General features: G+C 43.2%; 1 protein-coding gene across 1 annotated transcript in view; it reads left to right on the forward strand.

Annotated features, from left to right (window-relative positions):
* The first annotated feature begins 528 nt into the window (after positions 1–528).
* beta-PheRS (phenylalanine--tRNA ligase beta subunit) overlaps positions 529–18,818 on the forward strand; it is a 28,384-nt gene continuing 10,094 nt past the window's right edge. The window contains exons 1-10 of the mRNA XM_050168557.3: positions 529–727; positions 1,025–1,080; positions 1,614–1,711; positions 1,777–1,833; positions 4,490–4,672; positions 5,168–5,318; positions 10,087–10,195; positions 10,694–10,826; positions 15,446–15,497; positions 16,696–16,757. Of these exons, the coding sequence (XP_050024514.2) occupies positions 670–727; positions 1,025–1,080; positions 1,614–1,711; positions 1,777–1,833; positions 4,490–4,672; positions 5,168–5,318; positions 10,087–10,195; positions 10,694–10,826; positions 15,446–15,497; positions 16,696–16,757 (959 nt within the window). The 5' untranslated portion in view covers positions 529–669. The remainder of the gene's footprint in view (positions 728–1,024; positions 1,081–1,613; positions 1,712–1,776; positions 1,834–4,489; positions 4,673–5,167; positions 5,319–10,086; positions 10,196–10,693; positions 10,827–15,445; positions 15,498–16,695; positions 16,758–18,818) is intronic.

Here is an 18,818-nt window from a genome sequence, read left to right on the forward strand (position 1 = left end):
TGTGATCGGGACCAATACCAATACATTATTTACATTTATGCGGGTTTGAGTGCAGAAGCTATACGTACTGCCATGCGTACTGCCAATGACACAGCTGGTGCTTGCGGTCCCTACCTGGGTCCCAGGGTTACGCCAATGGTTACACTTAGGAAGGAAGAGGAACAGAGCGAGAAACCCGGAGTGGGTTAGCCAGTCAAACAGGCTGGCTAACCTGCGCGGGGGATAAGAAATACTAGAAAGAGTAAAAAAAGAAAAAAAGAGGACCGCGAGACAGCACGACAACGGCGGCGGCGGCGGCGACGGCGGCGTGAATGCGCTTCGAGCGTCCGTATAATTGCTATCAAACCATCCCAATAAAAAAGTATAATAATACAAAAAAAATCCTTTCGAGTGAGATTTTTTTTTTTTTTTTTTTCACATTCAAATTAACGAGTTTATCGCGCGCTACCTAAGATGGTAGCGCCATCCGCTGAACAAATCTGCAACTTTTCTTCGCATGAGGACGTGACAATAACGCTTGTTGCTATTTTACACGTCAAAATAAGTGTGTGTCTGGCACGTTGGAAGCGAGTGGCGAAGCCAGGCGAAAGTTGCATCTGCCTGCGCGTGTTGCCGACGGTCCGCAGTATTATTTGTTGACATACGCTTGCGAGGGAGTACCACGCCACAATGCCGACTGTAGGCGTTAAAGCAGCTCTGCTGTTTGAAGCCTTGGGGAGAACATACAGTGAGTAACACATGCCTGCTTGTTTGCCACGCATGGTGCCGGATGTTAAAAGGATCACTCGATGTAGGGTCTTGCGCCATCCCCTTAAAAACCTGCGTTGTGATTTTGTTTTATGAGGCTTGTGGATTCATTATTTCAATTCGTGCACAACACTCCATGTGTAGTACTAGCTTCACTGGTATCACCGGCAGATGCCATTCATTCATCACCACAGAACATTCATCACCGATGTTGCCTGCAATGCGGTGCTACCGACAGATGTTTCTGCCAGTTTTGATATTGTCTCGTTATGTGCAGCCGAAGAAGAATTCGCAGACCTGTGCTTCGAGTATGGATTGGAGCTGGACGAAGTTGTATGTACCACGATACATCTCCATGCAGTACATACGCTACACCCTAAAACAAAATTGCACCCTTTGGGTTGTATCTTGCCACGCAGCAATAAACGTCATTTGCCTTGTCCGCATTTTCTTTCTTTAACGCTGTGAGCCAGGTACTTCCCAGTAACGAACGGCATGCGCGTTATCAGCGTGACATTGCATAACCGACAGGAAAGCAGCGGGCGCGGCGTTTTCAAGAAAGGCAACGCAAGCAAGGCAGATGACGATTATTGTTGTGTGGCAGATATACACCCCAAAAGGGGGGGGGGGGGGTGCCTTTGTCTAAGAGTGTACCCTTTCTCGTCGTGGCACACGCCAACTATATTTAGCATATTCAACGTCAGTTTATTTCTCCGATGACTTCACGGCATGCGCTCTTTTTCTTGTATCTAGAAGTACTTCTTGACATAAAGGTTGTCGAGACATAAAGTTAATTGTGGGAATGATAGTAGGGATATACCTCGGCGAATGCATCATTTGATATACATTGTATTTTGTCAATGCAGACAAGTGAAAAACAGATGCTCTCAAAAGAGCAAGGCAGCATGAAAGCTGAAGGTGCGTCGGAAGAAGTCATCTTTCGTGTTGACATTCCTGCAAATAGGTGAGTCTGGGATTGTTACTCATGTATTGGTCGATCAAACTAATTTCGAATTACTTTTTGCACAGGTACGACTTGCTCTGTCTCGAAGGACTGGTACGGGCACTGCTCGTCTTCAAAGGAAAGTAAGTGTATGAGTAAACCAGGCACTGGAATGCGCATTTGAGAAAGCTTCTTTCCGTTAAATGCTATTGGTTTGTGCATTATCCACCTCAAAGGAACTTGTTTTTTCAGCCTTATACTGCTATTTGTTTTGTCATATATTTGCTCCTTTACAGTTTTAAAACCAGTTCCGGCCCCAGTCTTTTCTTTATTGCCCCTGTCCCAATTAAATAAAACTAGGGGTGTTTGAATAGCAAAATCTTAATGAATTGAATATGATTATTACAGAAAAACAACCTCATATTGAATCATGTACTGAATATTTTCTTATTTCTTAACAAGGTGAAATGTAAAGTTAGCATGGAGTCAGTCTCGTAAGAACGCTTATCTAGATTATTTGATACATGCATGTCCAGCAAACTGGGGGCCTCCTAAATAAGGAGCAGCTTTCTTGGGCACTACGACAGGCTCAGTAATGAAACGGGAGCAGCATGTCGCCATTAATAGGGACAATAGTTGGCAGAGTTGATATGGATGCATTGGTACCTGTGCTCGACTGTTGCATTTCTTACCTTGTGTGTCCTGTCTTTTGGTGTGATTTGAATCAAAGCTTGCCACCGGAATGCATGTAGAATGTTCTGTTCATCAAAGTACATAAGTACAGTATGGCATGCAGCACCACACACTGTGGTGTGTGGTGTGGTGCCCCTAAAGAAAAGCCTGTGTCTACATGTACTATGTAGACACAGGCTTTTTTTTACCTCTTTCACTCGTACAATGGTCAAGAACAACAATAGTAAGCGCATGTGCTGCGTTTCCCAGTGCATAAACTAAGTTTCCCGCAATATAAGTTCTTCTTTTCAGCTAAATCCGTCGAGAAACAATGGGTGGTGAGGCTATGGGTAGGTAGAGTCATGACCCCCACTGATGAAGAGGATATACATAACTAGACATAGAATATAGAAAGGCACTCACACGTATGGGCTATGTCTACACTTGCTTTAGTTTTTCTTTTTCTCTCTTTTTTTAGTTTCAGTGCACCAGTTTGGGATTTTCGGCAGTCATATTAAGCAAATAAAATTTTTGTGGTATGCTTATTACACTTTTTTGTTTTACAGTATGATCAACACATTCAAGTTTACATGGCATATGAAACGCTACATAAATTAGGCTGAAAAACATGTTTTTCCTAGCAACCTTACAAGAAGTCAAAGCAATATGTCAAAAACACGCAGCAATATGTTTTCCAATATAGTCCGGTATATTTGTTGAAATTATTCACATCGTACATGCATTGCAATACATTTTCCCGGAGGGAAATGTGCAAGAATGGAGTATGCTAAATATTGATCGGATATTGAAGATTACTATGAACATCGGCGAATAGATTTCCTTACCTGCATATGTAATGTTCATAAAGTCGAGCATATGTAAGTGTTTGAAAAACTGCTTCATGATTAATAAATGCCACAAATTGCTGAGAGATAAAATGGTATTACTTGTCGCACATTACAGCTGACAGCTTTCTTCCCCTTTTATGTTCGAGGGATAAAGCATCAGGTAGGGCATGTACTGGGGCATTTCCGCCCTCCGCTAAAAATTCTCCCGTGGCACTGTCATGTACCTGAGTGGAACAAGCTATATAATGCCACAGAAAATGCATTAGAATCAATTTAACTTGTACTTCTTCATCTTTAGCTAGCTATATAGTCACAGTTCTGGTTTCATGCGGCTCAGTATGCCACGTAATGAAAGTGACGTGATACCGCAAAGTTGTCACAACATGCTATACAACACATTTGCATGCCCTCTGCTTTGCTCATGATCCTCCCCCAGACAGCCATCTTGGTTTACCACTCAAGCCACATATAGGTCGTGGGCATTGCGAATGTGATAAGTTGTGTTGCCTAAATTGAGACAACGAATTCATATAACCTTATAAGCTGCCTAAAGGCAAAGCATTCTTGCTGAATGACTTGGAGTTACTGAGCAGAAGTTATCTGCCTTGTGCATTCACTCAGAAACTGGTGTCTTTGTGCAAACTGCTTCTCTATGGCAGCAGAATTACCAGGAAGAGTTGCATCCATTGCATCAATTATTTTCTCTGAAGACTCCCATGAATGTGGTTATCCGTTAAGTTCAAACAGAAACAAATGTGTCAAAATGTCAAATAGTGGATTCTCTCACTGATTAAGAATCAAACAGCATTGCTTCTATTTGTATTCATAATTTAAAATATTTGAAAACATTAAAATAAAACAATGTAATTCACATGTGCTGTCACAAGCATCATGTCTAGCAGGCAGATTCACCATGGTGCCGGTGCTAACGAAAAGTTCCGTGAGCAGGTAAGCGATATGGCTTGTATGAGGGAGCACTCGTGTTTTCTTACAAAAGTTACTTGTATGACATATTTGTTCTTTTTATTCTTCACAGCAATTCTCGTAATTTGTTACTCATTTTCATTACCTCATCCTGGCATGTTACAGACTGATCATTTGGTAAAATTAGCTTAAGCAAAGTTTGAAATCATGAACGCACATGTTACATTCCATTACAAATGTAAATGTGGTTATTCAGGCAATGTAAACATCAGGATTCGTTTTTGTGAACTAGAGCCAACCCTCAGATAGCCGGTGTACCTTAATTTGTTGCGAATGAGTCGAGTAATGACTGCAGGATTGAACCACCCTGTTACCGAGCCCTGCACCCAGCTGCGCTGCAAACTCTACACGTCAAGCCTAGCACTGCATCAGTACGGCCGTATGTGGTGGCTGCCATTCTGCGTGATGTGACCTTCAACCAGGACCGGTACAACAGCTTCATTGACCTCCAGGACAAGCTACATCAAAACATTGGCAGGTACGGCCGTAACTTGTCTGTATAGCTGGCTTGACACCTTGTTGTGTGTCATCATGCATGCACTCACTGTTTATATTCTTATTGGATGCATTTCTGGATATTGTAACTGTGTAGTTGTTTTTTCATGTATTTGGTTCACCTGTTAGAAGAATATTGCATGAAAAGGGCTTACGGTGCAAATAATAATAATAATAACAATAATAATAACAACAACAATAATAATAATGTATAGTTAAAAAAATGCCCTGTATGAACTGACCCACGAGTTTAGATTCGGCTATTGATGAGTGGGCTCACCCCTACCTTTGTGATTTAAATGTAGCGTTCGTTTCTGGGCATAAGTTTGTTCAGAAGAATTCTTAACTCACAGTTCTGACAGTGTTGGGATCTTGACCGTCGCTACAATGTGATAATACGCTAATTTGTGGGATGTTTTCTGGTGCTGCTGAAAAGGTTGCTTTCTGATTCTGTCTGCTCACTTTCCCCTCCTTGCAGGAGGCGCACAATTGTATCCATAGGAACCCATGACCTGGACACTGTGCAGGGACCTTTTGTCTACGATGCACGGAGCCCCGAGGACATTCGCTTTGTACCGCTCAATGATACAGTTGAACGCTCAGCTGAGGAACTGATGGACCTTTATTCGGTACGTCAGTCTATTTTAAGAATACCTTTATTGTCTTTTCATGCTGTAGATAATAAGGATGATTGGTACTAAGTAGGGGTCTGCGAATATCAAGATGTTCGAACACGAATCGAATATTGAATAATGATATGCACATGCATTTATTAGCAAGGTTGGTTAATTTGTTAACGTTGGAACATTGCAATAGCATGTCATTGTTAAACACTAGACTAGTAAGCAGTTGTACTGAAACATTGTTTACTTGGCTCATGTTAACTTGGAACATTTAGCAATTCCCACTAGCTGTCCTCGCCAGCCTGTGCCTTATTATACCGTATCAAATGGCCATAAACTCGGAGGCATTTGACCCTGTGCCAGTCGTCGCTCATTGCACATACTTTCAAGCAATAAGCTCAGAATTGATGGTGGTACTACAAAAAAAGAAGAAAGGAAGAAAGAAAGAAATGATAACCCCTCTCCTACCGGGAACAGGGGTGCACATGAAGCTTGTGCAACCCTAAGGGTTGGTTTGTTTGAGCATGTGTGACACATTATGCCACTACTGTGAAGAGGGGTACAAGCGGAGATTGGGATCTGCGGCTCTTTGTTGTCATAATTTCTCGGCTTCGCACTCTCTCACGGTGAGGTCGTCGACAACGAGCCCTTTCTCGAGCAAGTTCCCGGCAGCGTTCATCAAACGCCGCGCGTTTTTCGGCTGAATGCATGACACGCGGCCCGCACCCATTGCTGTTCCTTCCTCGCAGCTTTGGTAGAATGAACCAAACGCAGCCTCCCCATGCATCTGACTGCGGGGCCTGAACTTGCGGGAAATGGTGGGCGTGAGGTGAGCGAACACGCGTTTACACCCTTTTCATTCCTCCTCTGGAGGGAGGGCACGCCTGTGATTGGCTTGCGCCTTGCACTGCGCCTACTTCTTCATGCGTACAAAACCCTGCTTTAAAGGGTGCATATGATGAACCTGCAGTGGCTGAATCGGGTAGTGTGGTAGTCGAGCAACCCGGAGGTTGGTGGTTCGAATCCGCAGCCCGACAAGCAATCTTAATTTTCGCACGGCTTGACTTTTTCCGTACCGCAACACCGACGCCGACCCGAGTGAGGCAATACAAGCTTCGCTTGAAAAACAAAATGCGCACTTGCCGTCTGCAAACCCGTGCTCCTTACTGCTGAGGCTGGCTTTTCCGCAATATTCAGACGTTCAATGGGTAAGTGTGCTTTACAGGTGAAATTTCGCTTGTAGCACAAAATTGTCACAAATTCAGCACAAAATCGGCCCAGTATTCTTCGATTAGATAAAAACAAATGCTTAGAACCATGTTTGCTCCCGCACAGCCGGCAATATATTCGATTTGATTAGAATATTTGTGTACAACCGAATATTCGAACATTTTCGAATATGTATTTTCCGAATCAAATACGAATATTAAATATATAATATTCGATAATATTCGAACTTTTCGAATATTCGCACACCCTTAGTACTAATGTGTTCTTAGCCAATGACTACTTGTTCCATCCTAAAATCACATATAAGAGGGGTGAAACTTTTGCTGCATTTGCTCCAGACTGCTGTAAAAGGGGCAAATCTTGCTGTGTGCTACTACAAAAGCCCCATTCTGGCAATAATTGTGCATGTCAGTCCTCCTTAAGGACTTCTGCAAGAAGTCAGGCAATAACAATTGTGAAAACGAAACCAGAGCTTGCACCTCCACAGCTTTGTAGCCTGTAAACAGTGTCAGTACTTGCTGTTATAAATCTGAGTTGTGAGGGGCACATTGCCTCGGCCTTGTGTAAGTGTGTCAATTCCAATAAGCCATTAATTGCTCATAGCGGTAAAAGTTGACTGCAAGCAACGGCAATAGCGACTACTAGAGGCATTATTAGTGAACACAACACTGGAACAAAACTGAAGTGATTCTAATGTAACTGTAGAAAAGCAAATCAAAGGAATCTTGAGGATATAATCAAATCAGCAAGAAAAGATGCTGAGCAGTGCTGAACTCCTAATTCTCAAAGGAATGAAAGTAAAATATTTCTTCAACATTCAGAGCGGTGAGACACTGTTGAAAGAGGGCCACAAGATGCTCTCAGAAGCACTAGCAGGCACGGAGTCTCCAAATTAAGAAGTAAAGCTATAAAGTAATGTTGCACGCATAGTGAGATTCCGCCTTCTGTACATATGTCATTTTGCTACTGTCTTGTAAGCAGCTTGCCACGTGGTGCCTTTCGTAACTTTGTAACTCATTACATGATGTTTTAATTAAACTATGTTATAATTCCTTCTTAATGTGAGTTTGCACAGTTTTTTATGTCTTGACAGCTTTGTAAAATTATTTAACAGTTTCAGAGCTTGCATGTATTGTTCTTTTTTTAACCAAAAATGCCTGATACAGAAAGTCATTTTTTCTGCTACAGAAGCTACTACAAGAATCCACCACTCACACAAGATATCAAACTTCTGGACCTTGCATTAACTTATACAGCAAACTAGTCATGCTGCTGACTGCTTGACTTGTAGGATGGCAAAGAGTTCCTAAGATTGCATTTACATACCTATCTGGGCTTGTAAGTAAGGGAGTGTCGCATGAACTCACCGTGACTCCACATTTCAGATTCAGCGTGGCAAATCGCTCCAAACCTGACAATGAAATGTTGTGGACAGTGCCTGGTCTTAACTGTTGGCCCCGGCTACACACGAAGTGGTGAAAAAGTCACGTGAATTGAGTCTGTTGCACAGATTGCCCTTACGATAACCCACCTGCCGCAGAGTTGGGTTAGCCCTTCTGTATCTTGGAGAAAAACTGGAAAGCAAGACTTTTTATGCAACAAATGAAAGGTTGCCCCAAACTTGGGTCCACTATCAAACTGAGAACCTCACTGGTATTCAGTAAATAGAACCTCACTTATTCATTATTTTCAGAGGAAAACAAGCACTTGATTCTATTCAGTGAAACTTCTACAGTCCAACCCACTTATAACAATATATAAGTGCACGAAAATTCCATTGTTATAACTGATAATTGTTATTACCGGGTTGCATGAAAAAATTTAAATAAGGGGATGGCAGAGCTGATATGAGAAAACTATATAGGCAGGGAGGCCAGTGCCCCTCCCCACCACCTTCCTCCGCCCGGCTGCTGATTGTGTTCACTCGTTTAACTGCTTCCTGGGCGCTCTGATCGCGTGTAACAAGCCGCGGCTGTCGGCGTTAAAGAATGGCACTGCTATAACAACTGCAAAGAGGTGTCACGGGTGGCAAGCGATATGCGAGCACCACTGAGGCATCGCATTGGTGGCCCGGCCTTTTAAAAGTTGCGTGAAGGCTACCATGTCAGCCTGTCAGCTTCAGAAATCCAGAAGAAATGCTTAGGAGAGATCGCCACAAGCATCTCACCATGTACACTGGCTTGCACGAGAAAAGCCTATGTCCGCCAGCCATGCATGCTTTACATGAAGCTTGCCGACATCCTTCTCCAAGGTATCCAAGCGCTCCACGTAGTGCAGCAGAAGGTTCCGCACGAAATGGAAGCCCTGGAGGGACTGCATCATTCCGGGCCTCCTGTGAGGGCAATGTTGAGGCAACCTGCCCTACTGCGTCCCATCGTCGCCGTCGCTATCTGATGAAAGCACGTTCATGACGATCGTCTCATCGGTTAGAAGCACTTAGTTTCCACATCTATAGCCCTGCGCTTTCTTTTCACCCGCAACGTCATGCATTGCCAATGATCAGCAGGCAGATCAGCCATCTTCCGTTTCAGCGGCGAGTCAAGCGAAGTTGAGAAACTGCATGGTTGGGAGCAATTTTGACACAATCAACAAAAGCAAACGCAAGCGATTAAGCTGTTTGCAGAATTGCACTGAATGACGAGCCAGCGAGCAACCTGCGAGCAATCTGCTTGCGGCACAGTTGGCGCGGTCCATTTGTGTTTCAGAGGGTGGGGTGGCGTAGAGTTATGGGCGCAGCCCATTCGTGTTCAGAGTGGGGGAAAAGCAACGGGAGATAGCCGCACGGAGATGGCTGGAAAATGAGCGCGCGGCTGTTGGAGCAGCGGCCCATCGTGGAGCGGCTTGAATTTGTCGTTTCCTTTTTTTCTTTTGAAGGATTTTGCATTTCACTACCTTTTGGCTTGGACACCCAGCAGCGAGGCTTCATCGTTATAACTGATAATGCAGCATCGGGGCATTGTAATAACCGGGTTATTTCACCATGGAAAACACACAAAAGCAGACGGTGCAGCAGCTTCTCGTTGTAATATCCGATATATTGTTAAAACCGGTATCGTTATAAGTGGGTTTGACTGTATTCACAAAACAATATTTTCTAGTCCTTTATATACAAGAACTGAGCTGCAATCAGTGCTGGCATATTAATTTGGTATTCCCTTTAATAAGACTAGACCGTACTGTATATCTTGATTTCCATGTACTTAATTAAGTTACTGATTGCTTGCTACATTCTTGTTATGCTATGCTAGGAGACTCCTGAGCATGTGTTGCACTGTATCTTCTTGCCCAAAATTTGTAAACATTAAATTTTGTGGAAATTTTTCTAATGTTCAATTTAATATTGAGCTTTTCTTTCTTGATTATATTTCATGTTCAAATTGAAATTTACTATTCAGTATTCACACACCTCTACCGAAAAACAAACCGTGGCTCGTGTTTCCTTTTGTTTTCTTATATCAGTGTGATCATTCATTTTCTGGTTTGACTGGCAGTTTCACTGCAAAATACTAATTGGCTCCCTCACTCATGGTTGTGTTCTTTACAGAAGGACAGTCACCTTCGGCACTACCTGCACATTATCAAAGACAAACCCGTGTATCCAGTTATCGAAGATGCCAACGGCACCGTACTCTCACTACCTCCAATCATTAATGGTGAGCTAATTAGGCATTATATGATCATTGAATCGGCATGACACACATCATGCATTAAGATTGACGCAATAGGCCAGCCAAATATTATAGCCAATGTGTACATCTATTCTCAAGTGAGATCATTTTATACAGTAGCCAAGTCAGATTATTTCTGCCAAACATATGAGCATGTTACGAGCATAGTAAGGACAAGGGCTAATGTGCTAGCAGTTTCGTGCGTGACCACAAAAAGGCTTTTTCTAAGACAAATGCTTGAAGTGCCTGAAGCACTTGCTGCATTTACTAACGTGGGCACATTAGTCTATGTGCATTACATAGGACCTAAACATTTGTGAAATATCGTTCTTAAATTTTGTCCTTAAGCTGGAAGGTATTAGATTATTTAGAAGAGTTTCATCGAAATAAGGGATTGTGTTTTTGTTTTTGTTTTGGTGTCCTCTGTGCAATATTCTGAAAATGAATGGAAACTAGTTTCAAGAAGGAAGTATGTTCTTGCAGGCAACCACTCCAAGATTACATTGTCAACACGTAATGTGCTGATTGAGGTGACGGCTACAGATCTGCACAAGGCAAAAGTTGTTTTGGACACCATGGTCACAATGTTCAGTGAATACTGCAAGGAGCCTTTCACGTGAGTAGGCTCTTAAACTTTTGTTAATACTGTGTCATGGTGCTCAATTTATGGACGTCTGGATGAAAATATGAGAGTTCTGGCCAGATGTGGGAGCATTGCCATTATTATACTACTGCAGTGCTTCGATCTAATGAAGGCATCCTGTAAGGTTGCATTCAATTGGAATGAGAAATGTTATCAAGGCTGATTCTTGTCATGTTGGATACCACCTTTTGGTGAAAAATTGTCGTACCAACTCTAAGATGATGTTGCTCCCGAAGCCATTACTTTGCAGTATATAATTGGAACATATATGCACTCCATCTGAGCGTGCCAAATTAGCCATGAGATGTGTGGATTCTGACAATATTTTAGTTATAATGGCTGAAGAAAGTATCTCTCTGAAACCAGATTTTCAGATTATCACTCTGTCTACTGAAAGGTACCTGATACAGTGAGAGCATTGTTGATACGTTTCCGTTACGCACTTTTTACCGGCGCCAATATTCACAATTGAGAACACAAAAAATGGCTCAATAGAGCTACGTTCATTTTTTTCTGGTTGATATGTTCCCAGAAAACACTATTCTTCGGCACCAACAGTCAGTGTGTTTTCCGGCTGCTAGATCCCATGTAAACAAGAAAGTGCAGGATGTGCACGCAATCGAGAACAGTATACAGTAGAACCCCATTCATATGTCTTGGAAAAAGAAATGTGAGAAACACATACTAACCGGGAAAACGAACGATCTGAATTAACCAAAAAATTTGAGACTGAACTATTGTTGACATGTTCGTAATGCGAAGCGTCGCGCAGATCGTTGCGGCACGAGACGCTGATGCGTGTCGAGCTGGTGGTGCTCCGGCAGTCTGAGAGGCATTTTGTTGCTTTAGTATTGCGTGTTGCTTTAAGAGGGCGACGGGAAACCGAAACAAAATCGAGCTGGTGGGTGGCGCTGGATGCCGCCTGCAGCAGGGAACCGTAGCACGTTTGGATTATTGCCTACTAAAAGCGTGCAGTACGCTACCAATGGCACTGTGCACCACGCACTGTAAAACGGATAGGTGAAGATGCTTATCGCAATAGGTTTGGCGGCGATAGCTGTGAATGCAGCGTGTGACGACCTGAACGGAGATTTGCTGGTACCAGAATAAAAATACTGTGCACACTGTCGCTTTCCCGTAAGACGAGCAGCTATATACTGTTCACGATTGTGCGAACATCACGCCTTTTCTTGTTCACATGGGATCTAGCAGCCGGAAAATGCATACGATTTCAGTCTGCAGCAGGGAACGGTGGTGTATTTCGGTTATCGCCTATTAAAAGCATGCACTGTGCTTCTGACAGCAGCACGCGTTATGAAATATATAGGCAAAAATGCCTATCGCAATAGGATTAGTGGTGATAGCTGTGAATGCTGCATTCGGCGACTCCAGAGAAGATTTGCTGGTACCAAAATGAGAAACTGAGTGCACACTGGCGTTTTCACGTGAGACGGGCAGGCGAGTATTGCGGTGAAGCAGCCGTGTTGTGCCACCATCAGCGTACTTACACTGCGATCACGCATGAACTTGCTCGGCCACATGTCCGTTACAATGCCAACAATACATACACCACCTAAATGGCCAATTGTCATACCTAGGCAACAGGTCAAGCAGACTGTTGTGTCGGGTTTAGGAACCGACTTCCTGTTGGAACCAGTCGTCCTCGCTTCTTGACTGCCCTAAATGTTCACATGTCTCTTCGTGCATGCCGCTCAGTGCTCAGATGCCTCATTGCTGGTACATCCCTTCATTCTTGACAGTCTTGCCTCTCCGGCCCCTGTGTCGGTGACTGCCGACACAACAAACACACTGTTAGCTTCGGGAGTGGCTTTCAGCTTGCAGAACATCCAAGTTCATTCCCACTCACGTGTAACCGTGCGGGCACAAACAAATCATGTTCAACGTGGGCCCGTGAATCGCACAGCAACAACTCTTGCACACTGCTGCCGCAATGGTCTCCCTGCAAAGTGCACATGTGGCATGCGGTGGCTTTGTTAAGTTGAAGCTTGCAGAATCCTAAAATTCCATTTGCGAAATGCTCTTGTCTACAAGACAAATCAAGCAGTGCGCATCCCAAGCTCAGCATTGCATGCCTGGTGCCACTCAGTAAAAAGATCAAGCATTATCCACACTTTCTTGTGGAACATGTATCAGATCGGGAGGCCTTTAGCATTCTTGAAGCAGAGTGGCAATCTGCTCTTGGCCGATAACGAACGGCCAAAGTTTGCACAAGCCATGCGTATGCGCAGCTAGCAAAACTGAGAGCACCCTACTCATTTTTTCTCCGTGGCATTTACTGCCCTTCAAATTCAATCTGTTGCTTGACAGCGTCTGCCAAAACAGTGCCGTTTCAAATTTGTCAGCATTAAATATTTCTGAGAACGGGAGATGCGATTGTGTATCCGTTAGGAGAAGCGGCAGCGGTGCGGCATTCAATATATCGACTGTGACAGTGAACAGGAGTTTGATGTAAGCATAATACATCATTATACTCCTGGTATTTTTAAAAGGTTTTTTACAACTGTTCACTATAGACAATAATTCGATATATCCTGCAAGTGTGCTTCTCCTAATAGGTATGCCATGACTTCCTGCACCGTGGGAAATATTTAATGCCGACGAATTTAAAACTACACTGTCGCGGCTGTTGCTGTCAAAGAAGGCATTGAAACTGAAGTGCAGCACATGCCATGGAGGAAACATGAGCAGAGCTAGTTTTGCTCTCTGTGAATATGGATGGCTCATGCAAACTGCAGCCATTCATTATCAGCAAGAGCAGATCGTAGCTCTGTTTCAAGAATGCGAAAGGCCTATCAGTCCGATACGATTTCCGCAAGCAAACGGGGATGACACTTGAGCTTTTGACTGAGAGGCTCCAGGCATGGCATGCCGAACTGGAGATGTCTGTACTGCCAAGATTGTTTTTCTTATTTTTTTGTGTACCAACAGAACGGCATATTAGTGTCCCACAAACAGCCAAAACAAATCCAACCACAATGTCGCAGCCTCTACTTGAACAATTTTTTACATTACAGTTTGGATTTAACGAAACCACTGCATGCCACATCTGCACTTAAGGGGGGCAGGTGGCGTTCGATAACAACTTTCTTATTTCTTCGTGGATTTTTATGAAAATTTGCAGACTTATCAGCAACATTTCTGGGATACTACTGTATAAATTTCATAAATATACCTTTAGAACTTTTTTATTTATAATATTTTTCTCCTTCTGGCATTGTTCCAAGCCTGAATCACTTAAAATATATGATAGAACACTTGTGCAAAGCACTATGCATTCTAAGGTGAATGATTGAGGTTGTGATATTCTTAGATTTTTTTTTCATTTACAATGCAATTTTTTTTAGTTCTCATTTTTTAATTCGTGGAAAGACCATCGCAGCTTACCATTGACCGTGACAGTGGTGCGCGAGACTCAACGCTGTGCAGTTCGTGGCCCTACAGTCTGGAGTGAGCACGTTTCATTTGTGCTCGAAAAGCCATTTTTGAATGTAACATTGCCTGTGTATTGCTAACACTCACCTATGCTGAGGCCGGAGGGGAAGAGCTGAGAACTGTGAGGCGCTTAAGCACCGAGCGGCATGCGCGAAAAGACGGGTGGATGAGAAACAATGATGACTGGTGACGAAGGGAGAGGACAGAGTTGATTTCAAAACCAAACTCCAACACAATAGTCTGATTGGTCGACTCATTGCCAACGTATGATGATTGGCCATTCAAACAGCATATTGCAACAGGGCATTGTTTGGGTGAGCTGGTGGCGGCGTGGTGCATATCCAATCAATACTAACTGGCTTGCTTCCGTGCTGCAATCTCTTATATGTTATCCTGAATAAATATGTGCAACAAGCACTTGTACACATGTAAGGTGCACTGCGGTCTAGCGGCCGGGCGAGGCAGGGTTAGCGTTGCAATCAGTACATCAAGGACTATTCCGCAGTGCGAGCATCTTCCAACATTTGTGTGCAAAAAATTATTAAACTTTTTGTGTATTTGAAACGGCCTTGGAGTTTCAAACTAGTAAATCCTGCTTTTCACGATCTCTGGCAACTGTCCAAGATGTGTGGAGGTTTCAGATAAACTTTAGATAGACATACTATGCATTTCGAATTATCGATATATTAAACTATTTGGCGGTCCCACCTGAGTTCGATATATTCGGGATCAAAGGGGATTGTACCACTCCCCTTTGTAATGCCTGCTTTTGTCTTTGACAGTAACATCAATAAATAAACATATTTCAGGTAGAATGTCAATATTTGGCTCTGTTCACGTCTCACCTTGAAGTACAGGGGAAACCGCTACAATTGTTTTGTTCCATAAGTAATTCTTATATTGTATAAGTGAAGAGGAATGTGGATGAGATTCTCCATCTTGCCGAAACTGCAAAACTACATTGATGTTCTTGGCATTGTTGTCACTTCTGTGTTGTGACAACTTTATCCGACTGGTATCATTGATGACTAAACTACAGCATCCTTAGCAGAGGGTCTAGAACTGCATCTAACACTAGACGTATATTGACGCTGTTATTGAAAGCACTTCCTGACATTTTTTATTCATGGGCTTTGCAGTGCAGAGAAGGTCCAAGTCGTCATGCCTGATGGGACGTCGGCATTTTATCCTGTAAGTTTCTTGCCAATAGCAAAATGAACAGCCACTGCTCTTTTCTTTTTGCACAGTGTTATGTCATAAAGGTTATGTTGCCCCAGTGCAAATGCATTTTAGCAAAACATGCGGCCTGACTTCCACAGCTGCAGTGTCTGCCTTCATGTTGATATAGGAGTGGTATAGATGTGTCAAAGACATGCCATCTCCCACCAAAAACGCAGATTGTCAACCTGGCATAAGCAAGGTTTCAAGTGTGAACTGCAGCTTACAATGAATAATTATGTATTTACCCTATTCACATGCACACGTTTCCTTTCTTTATCTTTCTTCAAGAAAATGGGTCTGAACATTGCTTGCCTATTAGTATCAGACAATAAACTGAAACTATGTTGGTGGCATCGGCAACAGCCCACCGACAGACCCAGTACCATTGCCATCAAAAGGTGGTGACAAGTGTATTTGTACCAATTGGTTGTGACAGTGCACTGCTTTCATTACCAAAGCTCATTCAAAGGGAAAGTTATTTTACGTACTAAGCTAGTGACAATGGAACCACGTGACATATTTTCTGTGTGAAATTTGTTGAATGACTAACTGGTGAAAGGGTTAGTCTAGGTGGGGGCCACAATTACGTTTACAGTCGTTGGGTCATCCGAGAAATGCAGAATATAAAAAGCATTGCGCTGCACGGACAACTACATGTGGCCCATAGCAATAAAGAACTGTCTGTCAGTGACAACTATGGACGGTAAATGTGGAAAAGTTTTCATTCCGCAAAGGTAAACTCGACAAATGAAATCTTTTTTGGATTGCCAGAATTCGAAGCACGCTACATTTTTCTGGTTGTAAGTTTGGGTGCCACTTGTTTCATTCTTTGAAACTCTGAAAATATAAAAACTGGGTTGCATTAGAATCAGATTACAATTACCAAATAATCCAGCTGTGTGTTTGCACATCTCCTTTGCACCTTAATTTGACCTGGCATTTGGTATATTCCATCGGTCCCATCAAGATGGAACTAATGAAAGTCGACTGTATGAGGTTTTGTTATGTTGGAAGATTGGTAACTTTCTTAAAGACCGCACGTACAGTGCTCCTACTGGAATCATCAAACTTATGTCGACTAGACTGCCTAACGAAGGCACTTTCTACCTCCATTGCCTGCTCTGCTGTCATTCCATTGTAGCACATTGAGTCTGTTGCTCTTGCGCAGGAGCTGAAGTACTGGACACTGGATGTCGAAACTAAGGACATCAATGGCCTGCTTGGACTTAGGTGGGTAGAGCAAGCAGCTGTTGTAGCATCCACTGACAGCCATGGGTGACACCTCAGGGGTCACGAACGGAGCCTGTTTTACAGTAACTGAGTTGGTGCTGTCCCCACTCACGCTTTACCCTGTGTCTTGCTGTTAACTGTATGCCTGCTGATTGAATAGCTAGGTGTAAACAAGCTGCTACTGCTATAAATTGAATCCTCTTGCCGCTGTTTTGGCAATAGGCGGAAATAGTAGGTGACAAAATGTGTCATATTACTGATACGTCACAAATGAACAGTTTACTTCATTATGGTGGTTGTGTTTAAACACATCTTATATGTGTAGGATTTTTTTTTTTTAGCAGAAAGCACATGCAGAATTATGATTACAGGTTTTGATTGCCTCAGCATAATGCACATGTCAGACAGGCCAGTAAAGACTTGAGAATGTCGAAGGCAGTGCTTAAGGTTGAGCAATGAGGGACCGTAGTGGTAGGTGGCACGTCATGGTCTCTACACATTTCAGCTTCACGTACTGCCTCTGCCTAAGGCCTTGTTCACACAGCTAATGTCACTTTTGTTTCGCGACTGTAATAGCTTTGATTTACACAGTGGAACCCCACTGATACGTTCCTCGCTGTTGCATTTTCCCAGCTACCACATTGTGTTTTCGTGGTCCTGACCTAAATCCCATTGACTCTTATGTATTATGTTCCCACCTGATACAGCACCATTCTGTAATGTTTCCGCATCTTACGTTGCATTTGAAAGTGGCGGTCACATAAATATAACGGCGCAGGGAGAAATTCGCTCTCGCATATTGCAACAAGCGACGATTCGTTGCAGCAAGCTACTAATTCATTGCAACAAGCGACTAAAGTTTGCAACAAACAAACACAGTTACACCAGCCAGAAGCTGAACAAACATTGGGAGAAAGCATGCACAGAGCAGCTGGTGAAGCCTCTGAAAAAATGTGCATCAATTAAAACCTATCGGGAACCGTGCACACTGGGCCAGTTCTTCCAAGTGCAGGGCTACATTTACTTTGAGGCTTGCAAGGGTCTTATTTGCATTTCACAATTGCCGGTTCTCTTGAGTCTGCTTCGGTGCAGTAGATGTGTGTTATGCGGTGAAGCATATACAATATATTGTGGTGAGACCACTGTCACGGAACACCGTATGTGTGTCTGAATTATACATGCATTCATGTGCCGTTCCTGGTCACAGTACGACCACCGAGACCTCTAATAACAGCACTGGCAGCCACTCGGACTGTTTTTGACGTTGTGCTGTGGTGATTTGCGGCCTTTCTCACAGTTACATTTTCCCAGCTGGTACGCATTTTTTTTTCCATGGTGCCTTTAAAGATGTATCAACGAGGTTCTAGTGTATCAGTTGAGTGGGTTTCCCAGTTTGCTTACCTGCACAAATATGCAATTAATGCACCAAGTTTTAATGCCTGTGGAACATAAGAGTGATGACTTGGCTGAAACCGAGACATCTCAGAATTCATTCAACTGTGTGCTTTGGTTGCACAAAAATGGTATAAAAAGCACTACTTCAAGATATATAAAAATTCAGATAACTTGAACTCTCTTTATTACGGATAATTCAGACTGCTCTATTGGTCCTGGCAAAGTTGTATGTATTTGAATAAGGAAAAACACCAGCGAATTCGAACTCCAAAAACTAAAACACGGCTATATCAAACAAAATTTCTCATTCCCATGGACTGCTTTTCGGACAAATCTGAGCCAAAGGGGAAGGTTTGATGCTTCGCTAGCTACCATAATGTTGCGTGCCGAAAAATGATGAGTTAAGAGACACAGCAAGCCAAGACTGAACCGGAGCAAACAGAATTTCGCATGCCATCCTCGCTCATCCTGCTTAAAAGGAGGCATTAAAAGGAGGACCCCAGAGTGCTTGATCGCATTACCATGCCCTCACCTGCCCTCGCTCTCTACCCACCCTCCAAGTGCCCTTGACCACATCATTTCCAACATTGGGTACAGGGAGGACAGCGCACATCAAGCCACCATCCTTCTCGGCTCACCCTTGCACGTTGTCCCTCACACCCACAG

Source organism: Dermacentor andersoni, chromosome 3 (assembly GCF_023375885.2).
Source record: "Dermacentor andersoni chromosome 3, qqDerAnde1_hic_scaffold, whole genome shotgun sequence".
Classification (NCBI taxonomy): domain Eukaryota; kingdom Metazoa; phylum Arthropoda; class Arachnida; order Ixodida; family Ixodidae; genus Dermacentor; species Dermacentor andersoni.